This window comes from Ochotona curzoniae, unplaced genomic scaffold, assembly GCF_017591425.1.
Source record: "Ochotona curzoniae isolate NIBS_2020 unplaced genomic scaffold, NIBS_Ocur_1.0 contig_2210, whole genome shotgun sequence".
Taxonomy (NCBI): domain Eukaryota; kingdom Metazoa; phylum Chordata; class Mammalia; order Lagomorpha; family Ochotonidae; genus Ochotona; species Ochotona curzoniae.
The window spans coordinates 24,556,623-24,579,298 of record NW_024465369.1 but is presented as its reverse complement, the minus strand read 5'-3'; the positions used below and the strand labels follow the sequence as shown (position 1 = coordinate 24,579,298).

The window sequence follows — 22,676 nt, the reverse complement described above, 5'->3', positions numbered from 1 at the left end:
TGAAACTTCACCCCCAGGGAACTAATAAGGAGAAAACATGATGCTATTAAGTAAATTTAACAGGGAAGCAAGAGATGGCTCCCATTAAACAGACCACCCCAAGTCAGGGTACGAGGGAGGAGGTTTCCTTAACCCTCAAAAATAACCATCTATAATAATTAAATTTTCAAACTGTAAACTGCTTTCAAACACCATAGTTAGCGTTTTACCAGGTTTATTTTACTTGTTATACACAGACAATACAAACGAGCAAAAAACAAAACGTCTCTCAATGGAGTGTGTACTTGTATAAATTATTCAGTTCACAGACAAAAACGAAACAAATATAAAAATCACAACATTAGATTTACAGAAGAGCCAAAATATACACACGTTTAGACCCTGAATTCCTATTAGGAAAAAAATCCCCCCATGGATTGGAATCTAGATTGAATATTGTGTATGATGCATATTTCACATTAATTTTAAAATACAAAAAAGTATAGGTTTGCTACACAACATTAGAAATCCTACTAATCTATTTCCAGGGGGATTAATGCTCCTTATTAAATATAACAAGACTTAGAGGGGAGGAATCAGTCTTACTTGCATCAATGCCAGTGTTACCCCAAGGAAGTCAAATTTCAGCTGTTTCTAGGTGGTGGGGGAAAAATCATTTTCAAAACTAAAATGCAGTAAAATATACAACTCACACAATTTATCTTCACTAGACTACACTATAGTTACCAACAATTCAGTCATCTATATCATTAATAGAGTATTCATTACAAAGATTTACAGCATATAAAGGTGGAAGGGGGACTGAAAAGATATTCAGAAACAGTTTGTCAGCATATTTGGCACCTGCACAGACCAGTAATGGATTTGGCACTTTGGGGAAAAACAAATAAGGCAAAATAATATTGCTGATGTCTAGCTATTCTATTGAGAGGGTTGGGGAGGGAGGCATACAACTCCAGTTAACTTCGCTTTGCAGGCATCATGCCACTTAATCGACTTGCCTAAGAACAGACACCTATCCTGTACAGGTGTTTGTATGGATTCTCCTTGGCTATTTGTGCACATTAGAGCACATAGTAATTTATTTCATGCAACAAATTGAGGAGAATTGAGAACCGCATCACTATCAAGTATTTTGTGTTTCCAGACCTTCTTAAAATATTGTTAATTTATCTCACCAGAAAAGAGAGAGAGAGGAGAGAGAAAGAATGAGGAGAGAAAAGGAAAAGTGAAGAGAGGGAAAAAAGAAAAGGTTAAGCATGAACTGGTTTTGTGCCTTGACGATGAGAAAAACTAGCCATTCGTTACAATAAATTAACACTATGTACAATCATATCACAGGCTTTGTTCCACTGAAATTATTAACATCCCTACCATCCATCCATCCATCCATCCACTCGGGGATAAGAAAGGACGCGCTGGGTGGGTCCAGGTTCTAGAGTCAACGTCCTCTGGTTATAGGGGAGGCCGAGGCTTGGCGGGTCCTTATCGCTGCTGCCTGCCAGGACTGCCCAGGTCTCCTAAAGGTGAAGAGTTTCAAGACAAGAAAGAGACGAAAGTGGGGAGGGAGAGGTGGGCTGTGAGGGGCATAAATTCACAGAAGGACAGGCAGATAGGAAACCCGACGGTGTTTACTGTAAAGTTGGAGGTCGGTGCGCTAATTGAAGAGACTGCTGTGCAAAGGAAGGGGTTAAAATCACACTGGGAGACCAGCGCTTATTTGCTGCAGACGGTCGTCAAAGGTCAAAGAAAACTCTGGGGGAGCGCAAGGTGGGACCTGGGTGGGGAGGAGGAGGCTGGGGAAGAGCCGAGTGCAAGGGGCTGGCTGGACATGGGGAAAGAGGGTTGGGGTGTCCAGGCCACGGCGGGGCGAGTGGCCCGGGTGAGCTGGAGCGGCCTAGCTGTGCGAATAGAAGCCGTAGTAGCCACCTATGTCCTTGGCGCAGTTCTTCTCGCAGTCCCGCTGGGCCAGCACCTCGCTCTTGAGCGGGGATGAGCTCTCGGACACCGGCGTGTCGGCGGGCGAGATTCGCCTCCTCTTGGCCTGCTCGTAAATCCCCGAGTCGCTCGAGTCGATGGACTTGATGGAGGAGGGCGTCTCGATCCAGCTAGAGTCGGACAGGTCCTTGGGTTTGGCGTCCTCGGCCGCGCCGGGCGGCAGCGGCGAGCGCTCGGCGGCCAGGCCCTCGGCCTCCTCGCCCAGGTAGGGGTTGGCGCCGGCCATGCGGGCGGCGGCCGCGGCGCTGTTTGGCCAGCAGGGCAGCACCGAGCCCGACTTGGCACCGCAGTACTGCGGGGGGCTGCGCGCGCCCCAGCCCGACGGGTCGGCGTAGTAGCCTAGCGGGCGGCCGGTGCAGCCCGCGGCCTGTAGCGGCAGCGCCTTCACGCCCGCCGCGGCGTACGAGAGCAGTGTGGCCGCGTTGCCTGCGAAGTCCGTGGCCGTGTCGTAGGCCGAGGCCGCGAAGTCCAGCCGGTTGTTGGCCGGCGTCACAAACCAGCGCTGTGGCGACGGCGCGCCCGGGTCCTCGGCCTGCTGAGGCGACAGCAGCCCGTTGGTGTGCGGCACGCTGCGGTCCGTGCCCGGCCCGGGGCCCGCGCCTGCACCCGGGTGGAAGCGGGCCTTGGCGTAGTTGCTCACAAACTGGTCTTGGAGGAAAGAGCCGGCCATGGCGTAGCGAGCACCGGGCACGATCTGTGAGCGAGGCGAGTCGTTGGGCGAAGGGGTCAGGCGGTCCATGTCACAGCCTGTGTAGATCCTGCGGGAGTCAGGGGAAGAGAGAGAGAGAGAACCGGAGGTGGCGGGAGGTCCCTTCGGGCTGCAGAAGGGAAGGCTGCCTGCACTCTTTGCCCGCCCCGCACCCTCCATTTACAAGTGCTGGTGACCAACACAGAGAAGCTCAAAAGGTCATGGACTCTTGTCTTTCCTTAACAGAAGTCCAGAAACTACAAAGAGACTTCTCCGTGCAGGCCCTGAGCAGCCTACAGGCACCGAGAGGAAGGCTCCCCTCTTCCCGAGCACCTGCAGCTCTGCTGGGCACCTAGCAAGGGGCACAGTAGGGGACTCATTCCCCCTCTCCAGCAAGAGTGCACTCCAAGGACCCACCGGGCCTGTCCTCCCTGGTGACTTTCTGAGTGGAATTTCTAAACAAGCTACCCGCTCCACCCTTTTTTTCCCCCAGATCTCCTGAGTCCATTTGATTATTCAGGTGATTTCTCTCCTCCTTTTTCTAAAGTGTTTAATAATGCCCTAGAGAAAAACCGCGTGTGGTGGTGGGGAAGCCAGGCAGGCATCCAGGTAATAATCATCATAGGGAGGCCTTCATCAGTCTTCTGAGATCCCCCAGGATGGCTGCTGGAGGCCTCAGGGTCTCAGGGTCTGCTGAGTGTCTCCCCTCCTCCCGAGTGACCTTTTAACTACTCACCTCCCCCCAACACGCACAATTTAAGCAAACAAGAAGACACACAGTTATCCATAAGATTCTAGCATAGTACAAAAAGGTTCTTTACTTAACCTTTGTTGCCCAACCTTTGACCCATTACTGAGAAAAAGAAAAGCAACTTTGGGGCAAACTCTTATAGTACAGAAATAGAGGAAGCAAGCTCCCCCAGGCAAGGCAGCAATAATAACACTTGCCAGTACTGAGCTTTGTATGTGCCAGGCCCTGCTGGCTCTAGGACTGCACAAAGAGTAACTTCCTGAACTCACAACAATCCTTTGAGCTAACCACTATTAGTATCCCACTTCATGGATGAGAAAGCCAAGGCAAAAGATGATAGGTCACTGACAGGGACTGCGTTGCTGGGAATTATCTTGCCTAACATAATCATATTAACACTAGGCCCTGGGCCTGGAAAATCCCTCTAGAAATGAGAGGGAACCAGGGATTGGATGAAGACTGGTAGAAGTGGTTTTCTCATACACATGCACACATGCCTCCGTTTTTATTTAGCTCACACATAAATGTTTTAAATTTTTACTGAAACAGGCAGTTTTGAGGAAGAAACTCAGTCTTATCAGATCTTAATCCCTTGGCAGGGGAGGAACCCGTAGTAAGTGGCCTAGCAGCATTGAGGAACCCCCCTGAACTCTTAAGCCTTCCCCCTAGTTCTCCAAAATTAAGCTATGCCCAAATAACTAACAGAAAAAGGGAAAGGAGAGAGTGACTTCAACCACTCTGCTCTTCCATATCATAAAAATGGAAGTTGTCTTCCTGTACAGGTAAAGAAGCTTCCCATGAAAACTGGTGAGGAGTCAAAGGGAAATGGCTTTTCCAAGGGAAGGCAGCCAGAAAGGAAGGGACATGTCAGAGCTGTGGCTCCACGGGCCCATTCTGCTTGCTTCCCTCCTGCAATTTAATTCCAGTTTCAGACAAACGGAAAGAGGCAGGAAGGGAACATAGCTAGCAAGGTACAAATACCTCTTCTGTTTACCACCACATTATCTCAAAAAGAAAAAAAAAAAGCAATCTACAAAAGATACAGTTTAGATGCCCATCCAGGTCCAAATCCTCTGGGGATTGTTGAATTGATTTGTGTAAAATAAATACCTTTGAACAGATGTTCACAACAGAATTAAAAGCCCAAAATCTATAGGACTCTTCTCCAACATCCCTGGTCTCTTGGGCTACACACTTTCCACTGTGTGGGGTCCATCATTGCAGACTGTGAAAATTAGAGTAGCCAAGTTTTTACTCTGGAGAATCACATTGGTGAACTCCGCCTTCTTTGTACTACTTTTGATGGGCACCTAGGATGGTCAGAGGCGATATCAATGACTGTCTCTTCAGTTTGTCATAGACTATCAAGAGGGAAGGTTATTATTTGACTGGAGGTTGAATAGGGGCAGCTAGTGTGTTTCTCCACCTGTTTGGTCCAATCTTACTTAAAGGCAGTTTTAACTTCCTAGCTCTATCCCAGGCACTCACTGGACACCATGAAATTCAGGAGGTATGTACCCTCCCCTTTTATGGGCAAAAAAAGTGAGGCAACCCCCACAGTGCAGATCTAAATTTTGCTGTAAAGCATCATCTCAAATCATAGGCACTAGGACTGACCCCTGAAAGAGGAAACCAGAAGCAGCCCAGAAAGCATTCAGTTCACACCTACTGTTACCCTGGAGGAACAGCCTTTCGCTAGAAAAGAAGACCAAGGCAGGGAGATCTGAAGAGGGAACCATCACATTAAATGAAAACACATATAGAAACCAAAGACAAAGGGGTATGTTTTTCTTCTCAAGCATATAAATAACACAGCAAAGGCATCTTTCCCAAAGCCTGACATGTCTGCAACAGCGGTTCTGCTGATGAACTCGCCTGCAGTGGGGGCACACTTCTATTCAATCTGTAGTAAACTTGCAGAGGAAATGCTATTACACAAAACTTGGAAATGGGTAAATAAAAGTCACATATGCCAAGATGACTGTAACAACTGCCAGAACCGCATGCACTTTCAGGCAGAATTGCCCGTTTCAGACACAGACAATCTGAGCTGAGCATCTGCAGCGCCACATACAACACCCGCACCAGGAACTAGGGCAACCTCCCTAACCAGCCAGCCAGCCAGCCAACCAGCCAGCCAGCCAGCCCCAGAGGCTCAGCCAACAACTCTGTAAGTCACAGGAAATCTAAAAATAGGTGGAGGAAACCTTTGACCAAAACCACACAAGTACCAAGCCACAAGGTCATCTGAGGGGGTGAGGGTGGGATAGACAAAATAAAGGGAAGACCTCTGAAACAGCTCTGTCTTCACATATTTCAGTTTCCAAAAGCCTTGTACATACATGACAATCCACCTTTGACCTAAAGCCCAGTGTGACAACTGTTGGAGAAGAAACATGCAAAGTTACTTACGTGTCATAGTTATCCCGAAATCCTTTTGCAAAGGGATTGTGATCTATTTTCAATTGTGTAATCTGGAAAAGAGAAAAAAGGGATGATTGTGATTCCCCACTTAAAATGGGAAGATAGGGTGTATGAGAATACATTATCTGTCACTTTTCTACAGGGTCTTAAGTCCTACAATTTCATTAAATAGTCAAGTTACTCTTGTTGGAAATTTTGAGAGAATGGATTGAAAGAGAAAAAGTAAAAAATAAAAAGAAACACGTTTTAAAACTAATAGTACTTTAAAAGATTTATTCTAATTAATTAGCTACCCAAGTGCTTTAAATTGTTCAACTATTTCTAAAATTCTTGTTATTACACACAAGGCATTTAGACAAACCTCTTTAGAGGGAACTTGAATCCATCACATTTTTAAAAAAATATTTTAAGTGCTTCAGCACATTTTTAAAAACGTGGATGTTTCTGATTCACAACCCGAGGAATTAATTGCACAATTGCATACTAAAACTAAGTTTGATTTAAAATAAAAATAGTGCTTTAGCCCTTGATATTCATTTAAATAAGAATATAAGCACAGAAAGTGCTATCACACCTAGAAGGCAAATGAGCCACTGAAACGAGGTTTTCAGTAAACATGCAAGTACTGCAGAGGTGCAAGTGTGAGAAAACTCATCCCTAGCTTCCGGTCGTTTGATTTACTGCAGTTTCATATATATGAACACGGTTTTTTTTTCTTTTGAGTCCCCAAGAACAATGACATTTGTTTATTTCAATGATCAAAAATGAAGAGGCTTTTTTCCTTTTGCAAAAATTGAGATGCCAAAACTTGTCAACAATACAACACAGAGATCTACTTGTTTTCTAAAGGAAAGAGGGACTTGAGAGAGACGGAGAGAAATCAGACCTATCTCTCTCTCGTTTCTAGGTTGAGAAATTAAAACTCCCGAAAGACGCCCCAGAAATCCCAGCCACCTCAAAGGTTGCCCGAATGACCTGCGACAGAGACAAATACGTATTTTCCCACCAGTGGGGTGTTCTGGGAAGGTGCTTCGCAGTCGCTTTGCCCACTGACGAAAACGCACAGCAGAGCCAGCTGTTGCTGACCACAGTGCTGCCAGCGCCAGGACCTTGAATTTCGGGGCGGCGAGTGCGGGAGAGCTGTGGGTACGGCCCCTCCGCGCGCCCAGCCCTAAGGCCTGCTTACATCGGTGTTCTGGTAGGCGGTGACGGCGATGAACTGAGTCTCCGGGAAAGTGAAGGTCTGAACGCGTCCGGGCTGGCTGGAGTCTTCCGTGCCGTCCTCGTTGACTTCCACCACATGTAGGCGGGGCTGGTACTTGTGCAAGGACTGTAAAACCACCATCTGTCCCGCAGAGAAAAAGGGGAGCGCCGGGCGAGGTGTTAATGCGGGTGCAGTGCTCCAGGCGCGGGAGCTTCGCGCCGCGGGCCGCCCAGCTAGGCGGCTGCCCGTCGCTCCAGCTACCTGCCCGCCGCGCTCGGCCCTCCAGCGGCTGCCCGACTGGAGCAGACTGACCCTCGCACTGACCCTCGAGAAAAGCGGAACCTGACCGCCAGTAGGCAGGGCTCTTCTCCCAGTGCCCGGTTTAGGAGAAATATAATCCCCCCTCAACCTTTGCAGCTCCTGCAGGTTTCTTTATCAAAATCAGTCAGTACTTAGAGTTGGACAGATTGCGAACTCCGAAATCTGGACGGAGTAGAGGGCCAGGAGAACAATTTTATACACGGAATGTAACTTCGGAAGGTGGGAATGCAGGTTTGGGGAGAGGACGTCTTTTTTGCTTGAAGCAAACATGAATCCAATTTTGCACGCTGCTTTTAACTAGCGAACTGGATGCCAGAGAGACCGGGCAGGGGGCGGGAAGAGAGAGAAACCCGAACCACTGACCTGCCCATTGTTGTTTGAAGCTCCTTTGTTATTCGTTAGTTTTAATTTTCCAAAAGAGATCTCTTGGCGCATCCAGTGAGCCCCAGTGTTGGGGGAATCCGGGTGCATATAAACCCGATTTCCTAGAGCAAGAAATAGGTGTTTTACATATGCCCCAGGGCACTGCCCAGTCCCAACCGCTAACTGTGTAGGTCACACACACACACACACACACACACACACACACACACACACACACACACACCTCTTGCTCCACTGTGAAGCCATTAACTGGGCTGTTTAGGCCATACGTTCTTCTATTAACTAGGGATGATTAAAATAGCTTTTGCATAGCCCTCCCCCTTCTAGCCTCTCAGTCTGTCCCCCTCATTTCCTTTTAGAAGTCACTGGCCTATCTCTCCTCCCTTTTCTTTCTTTCTTTCTTTCTTTCTTTTTTTTTTAAAGCCGCTCGAGCCAGTCCACAAAGGCTTTAATTAATCATTCTCACCTAAATAAGTGTCAAAAAAACGTGTTAATTGGAAGGACTTGCCTTGCACATTGGTGTCCGCTTTGCCGCAAGGAACCCATTTGCCTCCTTGAAACCTCCAGTGATTGGGATCCGCCAAAATCACATCCACAAAAATATTGTAATGAGCCGTGGGATCCAGACCAGAAATGTTAAAACTTAAAAAAGGAAACATGCGCCTATTTAAATCAAGGGAGGGAAGAAAGAAAACAAGGGGTGGGGGAAAAGAAACGTAAATGTTAAAAGATTAAATGCGAGAAAGCGGGGCGCCAGATAGCAAAGCAAAACTTGTTCTCACGCGTAGACCAGCGAAGGCTCGTCGGGTTGGAAGAGGGGTGGTGGGAGAGGAAAAGAGGTAGGGCCGGACGCGGAAAGCGCAACGAGTGAGCTGGAGAGGGGAATCGGCAGGTATCACTGCTCAGGTGGAGAGCGGGGCAGGCTAGCCGCGTCTCCACCTGTCCGCTCTGGCGGGCGTTGAAGCGTCCCTCCCTTCGCCCGGCCGCTGGCCCGGGGCTCTGCCTCTCTCTCTCTCCCTCTTGCTCTCTCTCGCGCGCCTTCCTCCGGCCACTGACCGGCACTCCGTGTTCCTTGAGCGGGGGTCCCCACCACCACCAATATCACTGCGATAGCTATCCATTCCACGTCCCCCTCTTCCAAAACCAGCCAACTCTAGGGCGCACCACAGTATCTTCCACTCCTTTCCCAACCCCGGAAAAATCATTCAGAACCTGGGCGCGCTTTCTCCCCGGCAGCGCCTGGAACGGCGGCATCCAAGAATGTAGCATTACCTTCCCTGTTTGGTGATGATCATCTCCGTTTGGTGCCGGTGAAATTTCAGCCAGAGGGGCCTGTTGCACAGGTACACCTGCGCTTTGCCCGGCACCAGCCCCGGCTGCGTGGAGGAGAATTGGTAGAACGGGGCTCCTTGGTAGGAGTGGCCGTACTGCTGTGGGTAGGGGTAGCCAGCCGTGGGGTAGCCCTGCGGTGAGGAGTTGGACAGGAGGCTGTTGTAGGCTCCGTTGGTGATGACCGGGTGATGGGCCATGTAGCGGCTGGGGCTGCCGATGGAGAAGGCGGGGTGCGCCGGTCCGTGCTGGCCGGGGTACGGGAACATGGCACTGGGAGCAGTGGCCGCAGACTGTGGCTGGCTGGACTGAGAGAGGAGGTAGCGATCTGCAGCAGAGCCATCGAAACTGTGACGAAGCTCAGAGACCCCGTCCAAGACAGGAGAGAGTTTACTTCTCTGGACGTCCCCTGGTGAGTCCTTGGAGTCAGGAAAATTGTCTGTATCTGACTGATTCGTCATCCCCCTGGTAATTTTTTTCAAAGGTGAACTTCTCTCCAGGTTGTCAGTGGTCGAGATAATGGGATGATCGTGCAAGACAAGCTCGGATCCGCCTGAATGTGGGTAGCTGCTGCTCACATTGAGAAATTTCTTGGAGAGCATGATAGAGGGAGAAAGGCAGTGCTCCAGCTGCATTGCTCTAGAACCTGAACACTCGCCCTCCCGTCCCTGGGTTTTAAAGTCCTATTTATCATAAACTAGAAATCCACAGACCCCCTCACTAGAGAGAAAGCACTTCAACCAGCAAATGCTTCTCAAAGGTTTGATTTACTTTTTTTTTTCTTCCCTGGGAGAAGAGATTGGCCAATTGACACTATGCAGCAATCAGAAAAGGCTCACTTTTGATCTCGCTGCTTGTGCAGCCGATGAAACGGCTCCTGCCATTGGTTAACTGCTGACAGTAATTTAATTAGATAGACATTAATTAGGATAATCACCTGGCTCCTGGTCGCGACGATCATGGCAAATTGAAGGGGATGATTTTATTGTTGACTGGGGGTTGGGGGGTGAGGTGGGGTAGGGAATGTGTGTTGGTTGACGTGAGCACTGTTATGTCACCTTTAAGCTTGATGACCACTGCTTTTAGGAAAACTCAAAGATGTGCAGTTTACTAAACATTTCCTACCTTCTCCCCCCACCGCAACTCCCCCCCACTTTGCGCTCCGTCGCCGCCCCCTCCCAGACCCTTTGGAGCGGAGGGGCGGAGGAGGGAATTCGACGGTGCGAGGAGACTTTTCGGATCAGAATGAGCCAAATATTCAGTTGAATGTAGCGATTTCAAGTGCAAAGTATACAAAGCGCGAGCCGGTGGCCTCTTCTCGCCCTGTAAAAGTTCCAAAGTCTGTCTTTTCCAGTTAATACGGAAGCACACAACACCTGAGCAGGGCTTGGCGCGCGGGTCCTGTGTGTGCTCAGCGCCCCACCCCCACCCTCAACCCCGCACCTTTGGAACTACATGCATAAATAAAGCACCGCCAGCGAGAGCCAGCCGCGGCGGGGAGCCTGAGCCCTGGGGTGGGGACAAGCAACCCACCCCAACCCAGCACCCACCTCGGGAAGGTACGGTTTCTTGGTTGAGCATGGGAGCAGTGACAATCTATGATCCCCTTTTTAAGTTTTGAAATAATCATAAGCTCTCTGATAGAAATGCCTTAATGTTTTTGCCGTGGCGTTTATCGGTTCTTTACTAAATATTTTATCAGCTAACTTGGTTGCAGATTATCTGAAGGGCATCTAAGGGGGAACGTGGGGGGACGGGGTCCCCCAGGCGCCATACACCTTTTGCTGTGTCCCACTGCACTTCCTTCTCTCTAAGAGGTACTGGCTTTGAGACAGGTTCTGGTCCGGGAAGGAGAAGGCTCCGTCCCTGAGCACAGGGGTTCGCCCGCAGTGCTGGCTGAGCTGGGCAGAGTGGAACGTGGTGGGTGTCAGGGCTGCGATCTGAGTGAAGGCTCCTGTGTGTGTGTGTGTGTGTGTGTGTGTGTGTGTGCGCGCGCGCGCGTGCGTGTGTGTGGTGTTTATATAATCTGGAGAGGAGAAAATGAATCCGTGCCAGTAATTTTTTAAGAAGGAAAAAATCTAAGGAGGAATAGAGAAAAAAACCAATTTTAAGAGGATGTTGGCACAAATAAATAGCACGAGGCCCAAAGCGACTCCAAGGAGTAGGCAGAAGAGATGTCCCCAGTACCGTCAACACGAGAGCCCAGCCATTGGCCTTGGACCAGAAAGCCAGGAGCAGCAGCAGCAGCGGCGTATCTGCCCAGAGTTGCTTCCTGCGGCTGGACTCATTACTCCAACCTCACTCGCGGTTGAAGGATCAGGCGAAGGGGTTAAGGGAAGGGGACGCAGCGCCAAGTCTCTACGCCCCCTTAGCCCCCACCCGAGAGCTGCGCTGACCCCAGGGCACATCTTGCAACGTGGGCTGTAGCTCCAGTGTAGTATCTACCTCTTTCTGGTCTGGGGCAGCTCCGCACCACCACCCTCGAACCCCAAGAGTGACACCGGTGCCGGGCTTGGGCGGAGAGGGGTTAACTGACAGAGTGGTGGCTGTGGAGCATCGCGCAGTGGGCCCTGCGCAGTCAGAGTTGTGCCCAGACTGCGCCACCGCCCCCGTCCCCAAGGCAGGCTGGGTGCCTTGGCTGTAGAGGGCACCAGCTGTGGCCTCCAGCAGGGCTTGCAAGCAAGACGCGTCGCGGCGCGGGCGGCCCTGGGCTGGACAAGTTGATGACCAGATGTCCTACACACAAGTCGAAATCATTTTGTAAGAGGAATTAAGCCAGACCCATTTCCCCCCCTTTCAAAAGCAAACCTCAGCTCCTAGCCAAGAGGCTTCATGAACAAATGTCTTAGCTATTGAGGCTTAGGGTGAGGGAAAAGGGAGTAGCTATGACACCAATTGATACTAGGTTTTCTGGCCTTCACTTGGCTTGTGCCCTATTTTGCATTTTTTTTGTTGTTGTTTTCTTCTTTCTTATCGTTAACTTCAGTCCTTCGGATTCTCTAGAAGGGAGTAGCTTCCTTTAGTTCCGTCAGTGGCCAGCCTTAATACTACCTGGGCTTTTGGAAGGCTTGTCACTTCTGACACCTCAGCCTCGCTTCTTAAAACAAATGAAAAATGCTAAAATGAAGCATTAAGGTGTTAACAGATGGAAGAGACACAACATACCTTCCTGTGTTTTAAAGCTACTGAATTAGGGGATAAATGTGCCCTCTAATCTACTTTGGATAATTACTAAATTCAGCGATGCCTGCACGTAGGTCATGTCTTGGATTTGGACAAAAGGATTTCCTTGAGCTCACACTGACAGTATACCACACTTCCGTAGAACAGGATTTTTCAGACTTTACATTCTGAACCACACCAGGATCTTTACGAGTCAGTTGGTCTTTGTTGGAGTTTGGACGTTGTTCTGTTGGTCCAGGCAGATCACACTTGAATAGTGAGTGTTCATTGCCCCATACCAGTCTGCTTTCATAGTAGGGACCAGCTGGAATTCTGGTTCCAGAGGTGTTTTAGGTATGTATGGTGGATGGGTAAAGATATTCACAAAAGAGTATCTGTGCATGCACACACGAGTACTAAGGAGCTTACTGAAGTGTGATAAACCAAGTTACTTCAAGGTTTAACTGGGCTTTGACCACCATGCTGTTGCTAAAATAGTTGTACCCCAAGACAAAAGTGTTCACTGAATTACTTTTAAGGCATCCTGATTTTGATCAACTCTTAACAAGATGTAGGCTTTGGTAGGATACATTTTGACAATGTTCTAACACTGGAAACATCTCAAACATGAGCAAAATGGGAAGAAGTGGCTAAGATATCCATAAACAAGTGATTTAGTAAAAGCAAAAGGCACTGTTTAACCCCTTACAGTCATTGTCCTTACTCAAGACTGATTTTTCAGGGCACTGAGTGAAAGAAAAAGACTTATCTGAATAGTGCAAATAGTTCTTCTTTTGAGGATACTATCTATCTATCCTCCTAAGTAATTCCAATCAACAATATCTGCAAGATTGTAAACTTTTACCATTATAGGCCAAAAGCCTGATTTAGGCAATCTTACATTTTAATTTTAAATGGTTAGATATAATCCCAATGACTTAAATTGGTACATATTACATGTCCTACATAATACAGTATTACGATATCTAAAAAGGGAAAGAAGTAAAAAATGCTCAAAATACCTTTTATTCTCAAAAAAAAAAAAAAAAACCACTGAAACATACTGAGAATTTAAGTCATTTCCACTTTGTTTCTGGATATTTCATTAGGCAATCAGTTGAGGCCAGACTCATTCAAGTAGGACAGTAAGTTAGCCTACTAAAGCACTCATGATAATTCTAACAGATCAAGTCTAAATTATATGCCCCCAAGTAAAACCATCCTTTAATTAAGTTTTAGTTTTCTCAGGTTTTTTAAGGGCATTTTTAGAGAGAAGTATATGCAGATTAGAATTACACCTTTGCCATATTCCTAGGTATATCTAGGATTGTGCTGTAGCATGGGTATTAACAATGGCATAGTTACCTTTGGATATAAGGTTAGAAGTAGGCTGTAGGTTGGGGGGGAAAAAGTCATCTTTAAAAATTGCCATTACTCAATTTGTTTTTGTTTTTTTACCTAACAGATGACTGGGTAATTTCTAAACTCATTTTGAAAAGATGAGAGCAAATAGTTAACATAGGTGTTCACTCATAAGCTCATACTAAACACACACTATGGTTATTCTCCTCATTTTGCCTTGAAGGCATTTTGTAACTTTTGTGACTTAGAGGTAACTCAGGTGAAATTTGTAACAGCCAATATTGGATAGTCTCAAAAAGCTGATAGAATATACTCTTAAACAAGATAAAGTCTCAACTAAAAACCACAACCATTTTCTTGTCCATTGTACTCCTTAGAAATCCTGAAAGTACAGTATTTTTAACAAGATAGTGAATATTCAATAGTAGCTTCTGAGATGATTTAATGTCAGCCTTTTTTCTGGATTAGTCACTAAAGAGGTAGTTATTTACAAATGCTAACCATTGTATATTTGTGAAGTTTTGTTATCACATTCATGTTTTATCTGTGATTTTTTTTAAACATAAACATATCTGTGTGAGATTTCCCACACACTGTCAAATGATAGTCTGTCCATTCTCCCCAGTGCCAGAAAGACCTCAGGAGACATAGATTGTAAATGCATTTTATTTTGTAAGCAACAATCAAAATATATTTGTGCTACTGATTTCTTCAAATATTAAATGGGATCTTAACAAAATGTGTCCACTTTGATGTCTTCTTATACAACTTTGGAATTTGCAAAGACCCTGACTAAAGAAACAGAAGTAATTGCACAACCAAGACGGAAGGTGTTATGCCATTGCAAATGATGCCAGATGTCATACAGTTAACCAAATACACCTTCAGAGGTCCCTTGATTTTGAGCATTAGGAACAACAGAGGAATATACACTGAAACTATCACTAGTAGCTTTTGGTGTTGCTTTATTTGAATACGACAGTATCCAACATAGCTGCCAAACACTGGACAATATTTGAAGTCATAAGTACATCCACATGTTCTTCCAAATGACGTTTGGGGTCCTAAAAGAAAAAACAGAGAAAGAACGTTATTGGTAAATTAAAAAAATATTTATATATATTTATATATATATTAAGGTTGAATGAATTCAGCTAAATTTGAAAACTTTAAAAGATGCATTACATATATAATAAAAAGCTTTGAAAAATTATTTTCTTCAGTATTGCCAAACTACCCAAGACTCCTAACTTTAAACCAGAGTTTATCACTGAAATTATTTCTAGCTGAGCTTTTCTAACCTATCATTTCAATATGCTGATTTCTTTCAAGAATTCAGAAATACATCATACTACAAATAATTTCAAGGGATTTTGGATACAATATTATTTTATTTTGTAAAGCAAGCCTTAGAGCATTTTAGGTAAAAGAAACAGAAATTACAACAGAGAAGACAGTAGTTTGATTTTACTACTGACAGCTTTGCTTTTGTCACAAAATAGGCCAAATCAATGGAGCGCTCATTATTACATTTACAAAAAGAATTCTGATGACTACTAAACTTTGCCAGTTATACATTTTTCAGTTTCACTTTTAATTCTAGTCCCGTTATCTGCTGGTAAAATCTACATCAAGAAACTACAGGCCTCGAAAAAGCATTTATTCAAGAAATAGTTACTGAACTCTCTATAGGGTAAGGTTCCAAAGAGGTGACAAAATATTATATATTGTATTTAAATAAGTAGTGGAAAAGGACATGAAGGATGATATCATAAGATGAGAAAATAAGACGAACTATATTTCATTTTGTGTTCTGAAGGAAATATTTGATTTTAAATTATAATATTCAAAATGTAGCAAGAATTAATAGCCTCATTTATGATATGTAATAAATCCAGACCTTTGCCCCTACCATTCCAATGCTTTTCTAGTGAAATGGTAACTCGTTTATCAGTTCTCTACATTACTTCTTGTGGCAGCTGGGTGATTCTTAAGAGATTTCCCATCCAAGAATGGTCCTGGCCCAAACCTACATAGCTTGTGAGATGTGATGGGATCAGAGCATATGGTAGGATGGCTGAAAGCAAAGACAGCTTAGTGTCTTGCATCTGAAATATCAAGATTCTGCCAACATCAGCAATATGATAACCATGTTCCATGAAATGAAAAAAATGTAATCAACATTCTTTAAAAAACAGTCTAATTAATCTGTAGATTCCTTTAATTGGTTGATGTGTTATACCCCCTAGATAATAGATTAAAATATATTTTTCATCTCAGAATAGTACAGTAGCAAATGCTACCCTTTCTCTTCACTTAGTATAGCCAAATAGACCTCTAGGCATTCTCAGGTACATTTTCTACAAATATATAAAGTGCATAATTTTTAAAAACTGCTGCATATGAAATACATTTACCATTTTGTTATCTGATCTATACTAAAAACAGTATTTGAAAAATTAACTCACGATTCTGCAAGTGGCCTAATTTATTTCTAGTAAACTATTTTCACTAAAGATCAGATCTCATAGGTATAATTAAATTTGTGATATACTTCTTTATAGAAGGCAAACAGAATTTGACCTTTAAAATTAATATCACATTTACATGACAGAAGAAAAATATAGTGAATATACAGGAAAAGAAATCATATGGCCCTAAAATAATTTTAATTCTACAAGAGCATACAATTATGCAGCTGCATAACCTATCACAGTATACCTCACCTGCTTGCCAACATTCTTTATTGCCAGCTGTTCAGGTGTCATCTTATCTTCTTCTTCTACAGCCTGTGAATGAAACACACAAAGGACAAAGTTTCAAATTCTGAATTTACTTTCTGCACTGCAGAATAAACATTAAAAAAAATGGTGATCATAATTTTCATTCAGAGAACCTTTTATATTCACAGAACTGATCAAACAAGTAGTTTTACCTATCTTCAGAATAACATTCACAGTTATAAAAGCTGATGACATCATTCTGAGAGAACAGAGGTATGTAAAAAATGTTGAAAATATTGAACCAGATCAATGGATGATAGTGTTAACCAACTGAGAACAGATGTGATAAAAGCACCCCAGAGTAACACGCTAATTGTACTGTAGTATTAACTAGTTTATTCTGACTTGAACTACCCCAATTTCTCATTTCTTTGTGTCCAATTTTTTCCCTCTGCCAATACCACCAGTGTTATTCAGTACTCATTTAACTATCAGCAATTCCAAGGATGAAGAGCTGCTAACTTATGGATCCACTAAGCTAATTACAAGTTGATCTTGTTTCTCTAAATCTCTAAAAGTAATGCATGTAGCCAGGGGGAAAAATCTCACTACTTTAAATGGCACATCTTTAAAAGCCAAGAGGAAACAAGAGTAATTTTAAATGTTCAATGTCAAAATAATTAAAAACCAAATTAAACCAAGGTTATATCAAATAAAACAATGCGTACAAATCACTTCTACTACTTTAAAAATTAGCTTCAAATTCTTCAGGTACATGATCCTAAACTTTCTGGTGTAGTAATTCTGAAATAATTTCAACATTTAGACTACCTACAACCACTAACCTTTTCTCCAAAACTGGCACTGACACAAAATCTCTTTATTGAGAATTACGTTTTAGGATCCTTTCTTTAGCAATTTGTTTATGACCTGAAGCCAGGGCTCTATTTGATGAATGTCTAATCTATGATTCACTCATAACATTTAATAAAGGAAAAACAGTAACGTAAAGATCATCAGTCTCAGGAAATGTCACCACAGAATTTACCACAGAGGTAGTTAAAACAAGGGGGTGGGGAGGAGATAAAAGGCAAGAAATCAAAATCCCAGGGAGGGTTTGATTTGGATACTCAAAACTTAATAATTTCACAGCTGCCAAATTTCTCCATGTGTGAACAATGAACATGTAGGAAATGCAATCATCAGACATTTCCCATAAACTGGGAAGTTTGGCTGCATTTCACACCTTCTTAATAGTTTTGTAAACAGAGAACTTGAAAATGAGCAAAGATGGCAAGTGTCTAATTTTATAAATGGACAAACTATCTGGAGAATTTTCTCCAGTAAAACCTGCCTAAAGTGAAAAAATGGTAAGTATTGTATCTACTGATTATTAGAAAATATTGATTTGTAACACATCATTAGAAAATAATTTGTGACAAATAAACCTAGAAGAAGGAAAAACACAAATCAGTAATTCTCCAAATCTAGAATTCCCTAGACAGAGAATATGTTCATTTTCAGAGTCAGATGTCACTCTTCTATTCTTGGTTAGTTATAAAAGTATTTTCTAACTGGGAAATTGTTTCTCTTTCTATTAGATGTTTTACATAAATGGAAACAAGACAACACACTAAGAGCCCGTCTTTCTGAACTACTGTTACAAACTGATAACTATATCAACTTAACAGCATATTAAATGAATGAAACAATTCACATAAGTTTTTACTCCCTATTAACAGTATTAATAGAACGATACTAATTGTTCTATGCACTTGCCAACAACACTACTTACTAGAGTATTGGAAGGAGGCAAGAGTTTGGAATTTGGCTCAAAATACCAATTCATATTCAAAATTGTTATTACGGAGTTATTTTGGATTACTGCAAATATCAAAGATGACAGATCTAAAGATGAAGGTCAAGAAGCATTTAAAGCACTAATCTTATTTGAAAGGCTAAATAAATAGGATGTAGAAAGCTCTAGTTCAAAATTTAAGAAATCTTTTATATCATTTAACCACTTTACCAATTAGTTTTTCCATTCCCAATAATTAAAAAAGAGAGAGTTCACAAACTCTTTGAGAAGTGCAGATGGTAAAAAGTACTCCCAGCCATAGATACCATCTGGGAAATGAGGAGCAGCTGTAGATTTAGGCATATACTAAGGTTGCAAACCCCCACGACAACAGAGTAAGCACATCTCTTCCATCCTAGGATAGACCAGAACCCTAAACATTTTCTGCATTTACCTTAGTTACCTATATCTGCTCTACCATCTGCACAAGACCAGTTTGTCTTCATTCACAGTTCTAACCTGGCTAGTCACCAAAAAAAATAAGAAATGGTAGTAGCAGAAACAAATGAAATTCAGGCACAGGCAGTGTCCTCACTAGGGAACTTCTGTGTTTATGGCAACTTCTGTGATTTGGCTTCAAATTTTGCTTTTGCTTTTGTGCTCTTCGGTTTACTCAACCAACAAAAAAAGCACTGAAAATGTTTGTGGCTATTCACACTAGAAACGTTTTTAACAGTTTATCAACAAAGTCCCCCAGATGGCTATCCCATCATGCACGGTCTGCACAGTTCTAAGAAATTCTTGGAATTTGGTCTATAATATGATCATAATCCCCTCAGACATACCCCTTGTTTAAAGAAGCTTTCAGTAAATCCATGAACCTCACTCGCTCTGTCTTTTTTATTTTCATTAGTCGCCAAGTATCTCAAATGGAAAATCTCTAACTCCAAGTCCAGTATTTCATTTATCCTTTAACAAACATGGATTAGAATCTTGGCACTTTAGTAACACTTTTTAAATGTTCTTGATTAGGTCAATTCCAATGGTCCCTGCTTTCCTGAAATTCCTGAACACATTCAGAACTACCCAATACTGTTTTCTTTTATTCTTTAACCTTTGCTTATGATATATCTTCTATTTTACTTGTTTCTTTTTTCACACTGACATGTGAACTTTGTTCAGTCTACATCATGCCACGATCCCATTTAAGCATATGCTTTCTAACACCATCAACACAGCATTTTTAAAAATATGAAATAAAGCACAAACTGCTAAAATGGTACATGCTAAAGCTTCACTTATAAGTTTCTATAAAACTAGTGGATTTCAAAACAACGCATTTGATTTTTAGATTTATTTTTTATATTAATTAAATGTAACTGAAAAAGTCATAGGCTATGTGGATAGAGGATTCACTTAAATAATGATTTTTATAAAACATACTTGAGACAATGACATTAGTAAACATAACACAACTAGAAAACAATATGAACAGGAATAAGACACTTGACTATAGAGAATCTGAAGTGACTTCTCTAATATCACTAAAACAAAATCATAAGCATTAACAGAAATGTATTACAAATATCTATTAACAGAATATTTACAACATCTCAATAAAATTAGGTACTATTTCTTTTAGATACCAAGATTATTCCAGCAATACTTCTATCATAAAAATAATTTTTCAAATTCTTCTTATTCTCAAAGATTTACACCTCGGCTTTATTTGCTTGTAAATCTCAAGGAAAAAAAAAATAACATGCACAAATAAAGTGACACAAATGTACCTAGACTATTGTGGATTGCCAAGGAAAACAGAAACAGTATAGGTAGAATTCACTGTTGAAGAACATAACATGTGATGCTTACTCAGTGTGGGAGAAGGGATGAATCCAAAGTTTCCAGCCAACACGATACCTAGGAAAATGTGTATGCCACTGACAATCGAACTGGCAGAGGGACCATTCTGAAGAAGTGGCAAGAAGGGCAGACATAACACAGCTGCCCATGACAGCACCATTTGAAGAGATAGGAAAATAGGAATAAATTTCAGTTGAGAGAAAGCAGAGATCTCAAAGTTGTTAGCATGGATAAACCATGAAAAACAGATCTTTTTCTAAAAGAGGCAAAATCTGTATCTTCAGACTGCAGTGGAGTGGTAGACACCAAAGAGCGAGAGCCAGAGGAATCACAGAAATAAAGGGAAGTGAGTTTTTGTTGTGGCACACCAAGTTAAGTAGCCGCTTGTGATACCAGCATGCAATAAGAGAGTGCCAGTTCAAGTCCCAATGTCTGTTCTGATCTAGCTCCTGGTTAATTGCTCCTAGGAAAGCAACAAAAGATTACACAAATGCCTTGGTTCCTGCCACCCACTTGGGAAATCCAGATAAAGTGTTTGGCACCCAGCTTTGGCCTGGTCTGGTGCTGGTCACTGTGGCCTTCTAGGGAGTCAACCAGTAGATGGAAGATCTCCCTTTCTCTTGTTCTCCCAGTCTCTGTAACTTTGACTTCCAAAATAAATATATCTTTATTATATATACATGCATAATTCAAAGCATTTCAGCACTCCAAATAGGTGCTAGTATTCATTAAGTTCTTACACCTCTATCCCCCTCTTGCTCAAATCCTTGGTAGCCACTGATCTGCTTTCTTCCTTTATATTTACTTAGCCTGGATAGTTTATATAAATTTCATCAAGCACTAGGACCTTTTATATCTGGCCTTTAAAAAAAAAGATTTATTTATTTTTATTGGAAAGGAAGGTCCCCCCCAAAAAAAAGATTTTATTAATTTTTATTGCAAAGTCAGATATACAGAGGAGAGACAGAGGAAGATCTTTGGTTTGTTGATTCATTCACTCCCCAAGCAGCCACAACTGCTGGAGCTGAGCCAATCTGAAGTCAGGAGTCAGAACCTCCTCTGGGTCTCCCATGCAGATTGTAGGGCCCCAAGGTTTTGGGCCATCCTTGACTGCTTTCACAGACCACAAGTAGGGAGTTAGAAGGGAAGTAGAGCAGCCAGGATTAGAACCGGTACCCTTATGGGATCCTGGGCATTCAAGGCCCACTAAGTTACAGCGCCAGGCCCTGGGAAGGCAGATTTTACAGAGAAGGAGACAGAGAAAAAGATCTTTTGTCCATTGTTTCACTCCCCAGGTGGTAGTAACAGCCAGAGATGAGCCAATCCGATGCCAGGAGCCAGGAGCTTCTTCTGGGTCTCGTATCTGGATGAAGGACCCCATGATTTCAACTATCCTCTACTGCTTTTCCAGGCCACAAGTGGGGAGTTGGATGGGAAGTACAGCAGCTGGGATAAAAATTGGCATTCATATAGAATCCCTATGCATGTAAGGTGTGGACTCCAGCCACTAAGCCATTGCATTGGGTCCATGTCTGGCCTTTAAAAAAAATTATCATAATGTTCCAGATCCACTCAAGTTGTAGCATGTTATCATTCCTTTTTATCGCTGAGTAATATTCCATTATGCACATGTCATGATTTGTTGATTCTTTCATTACCAATAAGACAACTGTCAAGAGTACTGTTATGAGCATTCATGTACAAAATTGTTCATAAATAATTGTTTACTTCTTTGGGAAATATATCTTGAAATGGAATTGCTAGTTAATATGGCAATTCAATGATTAACTTTTGGAGAAGCTACCAAACTCTTCAATGGTGGCTGCAGCATTTTTAATTCCATCAGCAATGTAGACAAGCTTCAATTTCCTCATGCCCTGAGCAACATTTGTTACTTTCAAGTATTATGATTACAGTCACCTTAGTAGGCATAAAATAGTATCTCACTGCAGGTGTGACTAGCATTTTCCTAATTAATGACAAATTATCTTCACTGAATTTTTTTTTTATGTGTTTGCAGGTGATCTGCTTTGACCTGCAAATATTTTCTCCTTTTTGGTAGTCTATCTTTCCTCTTTCTGTATTAATAGCTTCCTCGAAGGTATGTCCAATTTGTATTTGAGAAAGACCATTGTATGGTATAGAAAACAGATCGGAGAGGGAAAAGATCAGCAATGTTAGAAGATCAACTAACAGGAAAGATACTGGCTGAGGTTATGCAAAGAAGCCCATGAACTTAAGAATTTATTAGGATGGCTTACTGACTAGATGTGGAAGAAAGAGGAAGGTGTTGAGGATTATACTGATGACAACAAAAGTGGTTACAACATGTTATTCAATACCTAATTATGTATCACCTACTTCACAGGTACTATACACAATGCTTTATTTCAGTGATAAAACAATCAGATTCAGAGAAGATGACTTGACTCTATCCTTATGGGCAATAAATAATGAAATGTTGACTTAAAACCAGTCCTTCCTAGACCTCAAAATAATATTGGTGGCAGTCAGTAAGATCATCATTTTTGAATGGTACATCTTAAACAATAAATCTAAATTCATGATTAATTAAACGGCTTTAATCAAACACAGAACCTTAACAAAAACATCTCATTCTAAAAATAACAATTAAATCAAACAGGGGTATAAGTGAAGGTCCTAAGTAT

The 22,676-nt window shown here is 42.7% G+C and overlaps 2 protein-coding genes across 3 annotated transcripts in view; both read right to left on the bottom strand.

Moving 5' to 3' along the window:
* Window positions 1-203: 203 nt before the first annotated feature.
* Window positions 204-9,982, bottom strand: TBR1 (T-box brain transcription factor 1). The gene is made up of 6 exons (XM_040972039.1): window positions 9,043-9,982; window positions 8,279-8,433; window positions 7,750-7,871; window positions 7,048-7,206; window positions 5,850-5,911; window positions 204-2,756 (listed from the first exon to the last, which is right to left on the bottom strand). Exons 1-6 carry the CDS (start codon window positions 9,732-9,734, stop codon window positions 1,898-1,900), a joined length of 2,049 nt encoding a protein of 682 aa, XP_040827973.1. The 5' UTR covers window positions 9,735-9,982; the 3' UTR covers window positions 204-1,897.
* A 4,291-nt stretch (window positions 9,983-14,273) lies between these two features.
* The window catches only part of PSMD14 (proteasome 26S subunit, non-ATPase 14), a 94,793-nt gene continuing 86,390 nt past the window's right edge, over window positions 14,274-22,676 (bottom strand). For both annotated transcript variants that reach the window (XM_040971638.1, XM_040971639.1), the window contains 2 exons: window positions 16,350-16,412; window positions 14,274-14,687 (listed from right to left, as the gene is read on the bottom strand). In XM_040971638.1, the coding sequence (XP_040827572.1) occupies window positions 14,589-14,687; window positions 16,350-16,412 (162 nt within the window). In that variant the 3' untranslated portion in view covers window positions 14,274-14,588. The remainder of the gene's footprint in view (window positions 14,688-16,349; window positions 16,413-22,676) is intronic.

What these genes read in the sequence shown, in the direction of transcription:
- TBR1 (XM_040972039.1), bottom strand. Translation starts at nt 9,734, where the DNA reads ATGCAGCTGGAGCACTGCCTTTCTCCCTCTATCATGCTCTCCAAGAAA. An exon ending in AGCGGACACCAATGTGCAAG is followed by an intron (nt 7,872 to 8,278) that starts GCAAGTCCTTCC and finishes TTCTTGCTCTAG; the next exon opens with GAAATCGGGTTTATATGCAC. An exon ending in CCGCCTACCAGAACACCGAT is followed by an intron (nt 5,912 to 7,047) that starts GTAAGCAGGCCT and finishes TCTCTTTTCCAG; the next exon opens with ATTACACAATTGAAAATAGA.